Source organism: Belonocnema kinseyi, chromosome 8, assembly GCF_010883055.1.
Source record: "Belonocnema kinseyi isolate 2016_QV_RU_SX_M_011 chromosome 8, B_treatae_v1, whole genome shotgun sequence".
NCBI classification, from domain to species: domain Eukaryota; kingdom Metazoa; phylum Arthropoda; class Insecta; order Hymenoptera; family Cynipidae; genus Belonocnema; species Belonocnema kinseyi.
Window position 1 is genome coordinate 110,869,432 of NC_046664.1, and position 5,502 is coordinate 110,874,933.

Consider the following 5,502-nt stretch of genomic DNA (forward strand, 5'->3'; position numbering starts at 1 on the left):
CACATTTCGTGCTTGGTGTCTTAACAATTTTTCATTAAATATCAATTAAAATAATATATAGTCAACTAATTCTGACATCTTTCCATTTTTTATAAGCACAATCTTCTGATTTTTAAGTCTTCTTTTTTTTTTAATCTATGCAATCACTAGTTGATTTTCGCATTTCTTCAGTTCTTGATATCAGCTTAAACTTTTGGTATCATAATGGCAAACATTTTCTTTTTATAACGAAGACAAGAATGAAGAATCTTGAAAAAAATTATCTTCAAAAAACTAAAGTCGCCTTAAAATAGCCAGAATACAGAAATAAAATATTTAAATTGTTGATTGTTGCAAAACGTAACCTCGCAAATCTCGCAATCAGCTGAGTTCGCTCCCTGTTCAACTTAAATCGTTATTCACAATAAAATGATTTCTCATACATCCATGAGAGAATTCTAGACCCTGATCAGCTGCGAGAATTACATGGTTGGGAATCTACATTGGCTGTGAGGCTCTCTTGCTGCATGTGGATACGACGCAAGAGTGACATTGTCAGTGTTGGGAATGCATTGTAACATTGATATATGTTAGCAGAGTATCTGTACGTAACTACATGATATAAAATGGACGCTACATTTGAAATACACACTGAGAATTGATGTTCCTTCTATAACCATATTCAAGAAGGAAATTCGCTTTCTAGTATTATATATAACAAACTTTACTTATCTTATTTTTAAAATTCGAGTCTGAACTTTGTGTGGGGGGGGGGGGGCAAGCCACCGTGCCCCCTTCCCTCTGGATCCGCGCCTGTTTCACTCCCATTAGTTTCCGTTTTACGCTGCCGCACAGTGTTAAATATGGGAAGCAATTCGAGCCACGCGAGGATTTTAATCGAATGATAAATTTTTTTAAATTCTTCTCTAAAAATGTTATATTTAGTATTTCTAGTGAGAGAATTTTTATAACTACCCATATACTTTTTTTAATTAACCATGAAACGGCTTAATTTAATCAAAATCCTGACATGCTGGAGTCATTCTGAGCATGGATTCGTATTCAGCGACCCAAAAAACATATAGTACACCTCGTCATCTTTATGTAGACTCCCTGCGTGATTTTCGAACAATTTCCACTGATGTTCAGACAAGCCTTTTCATGGTTAATTAAAAAAAGTATATGGGTAGTTATAAAAATTCTCTCACTGAAAATATTAAATATAACATTTTTAGAGAAGAATTGAAAAAAAATTGTATCATTCGATTCAAATCCTCGCGTAGCTCGAATTGTTTCCCATATTTAGCACTGTGCGCCGTTTCAGTGCTCCCAATTTTAGGAACGTTTTGAACTGATTTTGCGTCGCACCAGCATGCCTGGATTGTTTACTGTTGGCGCGCTGAGTTTGAATAGCATAAATATTCAAATCTAATATTTATTATAAATAATGATTGGGAAATGCATAAACAGGAATTTATTAAATAATGATTGGGAAATGCATGAACAGCAATTTATTAATCCTAAAATTAGATTTTTGAGTGAAAGATAAAAAATGCTTCGATTTTAATTAAAAAGACGTTCTGAATTCATAGTTCAGAGAAAGAAAACATTTTTTTTATCACAATGATTAATCTCGTCTCTGTCGAGTTTTTAACTTAATTTTTTTTATTCCCAACGATGTGACTTAATATAAAATACCTGAAATTACCAAAAATAAATTAAGAATTTTAGGATTCAAAAATGACTTTTAATGCATTGCCTTTACTGTAGCTTTTACACAGTTTTTCACCAATCCAATCCTTACCTAAAAAATCCTACAGCGGGTTTGCGAAGGGCCAATGACCATTGATTTTGCTACACGAGCTCATTAGGTGATGTGGAAAAAGATCTTTACACTGTCAATCTATTCGTACGTCCCATGCAATTTGTATTATACTTGGCCCTCGGCGTGCGGCCATCTTGCGAGCACACGTCACAACTTGAAATTTTGTTCGTTATCTGTACGCAACGAAATAAACTATCCTATTTCCTTAAAACAACTCTTTCATACATTTATCAACCATTCAAATTCTTATCTGATATCTGAAATTATAAAAGCCATTAAAAACCACTCCATAAACAATGACAAGTTTAAATTCTTTTTATTTACTATCATTCATGGTTGGCACACCTGGCGTGAATTGGTAGATACAGAAGAAAGCAACAGCAACTACGAGTCCACCACCATTGCAATTTACATTTACACACTACAGCCATCCTACACGCTACACGGGCCCCGTTGCACGTCGGGAAACGAAACATGTACGTACATCGTATATCACTCAAAAAAGTGTTTTGTGCCGAAATATTTTAGGCCTCGGTCGCGATTTAAAATAAGGCCTGTGACGGTTTCTGCGACAGTGGTGTTTTTTGTTCGATAAGGAGCTCCCTGGCGACCGGTGGCCGGGTGAGACGAAGCGCGGAGGAGGACGTTCTTCTCCTGGGACGCTCGCCAATTTCGACACAGACACGGAATCAGGGTCGCACTTGCAAGCCGGATTCATCCACACTCCATTATTTCCAACCTGCATAGTAATTTTTACCACAAATTATACCCGAGAAGATGCGCCACGCGTGTCTCCCACATGCACAACTCGGACTCAAAGTCAGTGAACACGAAACGGTCATAAGAGAAATTCTGAACAAAAAAATTTCCCGCGAATCTTCATTTCCCACCACTGATCAACTCCTCTCTTCTCGGATCCTCAACATTACAATTTTAAGGTTAAAAATCGCCCAAATCGAATATTAAATTTCATTTTTAGACAAATACAAACGTTTTAAAGGCGGCAAAGAAGGCGCCGATGACAGTGTCATGCGCCCGCTGAGAAAAGTTTCTTCTTTCGCAATGTTGTGAACGTTGTGCTCTGTTGGTGGATTTTTCACCCAGGAAATTAGTGCTCGGGAAATGTGATGTGCGCGACAAGTGCTTTCGGAAGTTTCAAGTGTAGACAATTACGTGAGGATGGAAAAGATTAGAAACCTGTTTGGTCTCGTGGCCATGTAGCAGAAAGTAAGGCAAGGCACCACTCTCGATTCCGGAATTTGGACGTAACCTTTTTTGTGATTTTTGTTCACTTTTGTTGTGGAAACGACGCCCTGTCTGACGTGAGGTGAACAGTTTAGAGTTAGAAGGAAAAAGGCTCGTTTCAGCTTCGAAAAGGAATGGTCAGTGATTCGTAATTTGTAACACGCCTTTCGGTGTTGTAATATGCCTGCAGAAGCGATAGTTTGTACTTTTTATGTTGCATAAGTGTAAAGATAGGTTAAGTGTGGTCAGGTTTTTGGTGTTAAATGCAACTGAATAGCTAGTCAAGATGTGCGAACAAACGGAAATCAATTACCTGGACGGAGACATCGTCTGGGTCAAGCTTAGTGGATGCTGGTGGCCTGGCCAAGTCGTCGGCTTCGAGCATTTGCCGGAAGATATCCAGATTGATTACACGAGAAAGGGCTTGATTGCTGCTGTGAAGTACTTCGAGGAAGAAACATTGTAAGTTGTTTATTTTTCTTATTCGTTTACTTTTCATAGTTTATTTTGTTTGCTCTCTTGTTTCATATTTATTTCTGACTTACTTATTTCTAATCTACATTTTTTAGATTTTATTTCAAACAATTTAAACAGATTCTAAACATTATCATCATAAATAAGTAAATCAGAAACATACGAAAAAATTATGACCGTAGGACAGAAAAAATATTGATTCAGATGTGATTATTGTTTCGACTAACATGTTCATTTTCTTCTCTCATTTCCAGTGAATTCGTCAAGAACTACCAACAGATATACAAATATAACTGTACGCAGAAGGACGATTTCATTAGGAAAGGCCTAGGTATGTTTTTAACCAAAAATTATTGCGGGTCCGGCTTTAAACTGCAGTGCATTTATTTGTTGACTGGGAGTTTTGATAGGTTACATGGCTACGTCACGCATGTGACCTTAATGCTATTTCTTTAATTTTACTTAAAATGGAGTTGTGCATCTAACTAATTTTCAATTATTCAATCTATTCTCGTAATATAGATTTTAGAATTTAAGAAATATTTATATAAAGGTTGCAATATTGGTTGCATTGAACCTTTGTGACCCAAAAAAGTCACGTGACCCAACGTAACCTGTAAGCAATTTGTACGTTGCAGTCATCATATAAATTTATAAGATTTTGAAGGATTTTTATTTTAAATTCTTTAAAATTGCTACTGGCTCGAATTGATGTTGCATACTTTTACTCGTGGAATTTAAAAGGAGAGCCCAATAAGGACATTACATTTACCACGTTAAGCTCCGAGATCATACTTTCTGTAAAATTAAGTGCTCAATCAAATTTTCGACAAGATTTAGATTTGAAATTGTTGCTTCAATATTTCCTTCTACAGCTCAATATTTTGAAGACAATTTTGAAAATTTGAATGAGACGCAAATGCAAAAAAAATTTGATTTTGCCGAAATATTACATAAAACGAGAGGAAGAAACCGACAGGGATTCAAAAGCTTAGCTTACCAACAGTCCATTATTATTAACTTCTGAAACTGTTCATTTTTAAATTCGGACATTCATAAATTTACTATCTTTCAGGTTTGAATGCCGAAGTCTAAAATCGGATATAATATCCAAGGCGGTATAATTTGTTGTGAATCATTCTTGAATTATTCTCGAAGTAGTTAAATTATTCAATTCGGAAATTTAGCATTCAGCTATATATAGTTACAATTATTATTCCCGAATTTTTGAAATTTTAAGGTGTATTTGGAACTTTGAACACATTTTTTTGTCAGAACTTCAATATATCGAGGCATCCTAACGGTAGGGTGCCAACGCACGCGACACGACTTGACGGTACTTAACCAAAAATAAAAGCAATAAAAAACTAACCGAGAAGTTAGCGCTAGAAAGTCTTGCTCGCGTAATTGAGCAAGATGAGGCTAGAAGTTGGCCAAAACTAAAAGGTGCTCACTCGCTTCATCAAATCATGAAAGTTCTATCTCGGGTGAGCAAAGCATGAAGGTTGCCACTTCTCGCGTTTAGATTTTAAGCGAGAAGTGGCGTGCCTTCATGCTTTACTCGCCCGAGATAGCACTTTAATGTTTTGATGGAGCGAGCGAGCATCTTCTAGTTTTGGCCAACTTCTAGCTCCATCTTGTTCAATTCCGCGATCTAAAACTTTCTAGTTCTTACTTCTTGGTTAACTTTTTATTGTTTATATTTTTGGTTAAGTATCATCTAGTCAATCGCGTGCGTTGGCATCCTATCGTTAGGACGCCTCGATATCTTAAAGTTTTGAACAATATTGGACAGTTTTAACTTAAAATTTATCAATTTTACAGGATTCAATGTTTTACTTTTCTATGTTTATGATTTTGAGTCGTCCATATATTATATAAAACAATTTTCAACATCTTTGGACCCCCATATGCCTTTCGCTACCCTTTTTGTAGTTTTTTTACTGGCTCCGTCCTAAAAACGTTACGTTATATATACG

At 36.0% G+C, this 5,502-nt stretch overlaps 1 protein-coding gene across 1 annotated transcript in view; it reads left to right on the forward strand.

The window, feature by feature from the left end:
- Nucleotides 1-2,182: 2,182 nt before the first annotated feature.
- The window catches only part of LOC117178841 (titin-like), a 66,365-nt gene continuing 63,045 nt past the window's right edge, over nt 2,183-5,502 (forward strand). Inside the window, exons 1-2 of the mRNA XM_033370345.1 lie at nt 2,183-3,511; nt 3,778-3,854. Coding sequence (XP_033226236.1) covers nt 3,336-3,511; nt 3,778-3,854 — 253 coding nt within the window. The 5' untranslated portion in view covers nt 2,183-3,335. The remainder of the gene's footprint in view (nt 3,512-3,777; nt 3,855-5,502) is intronic.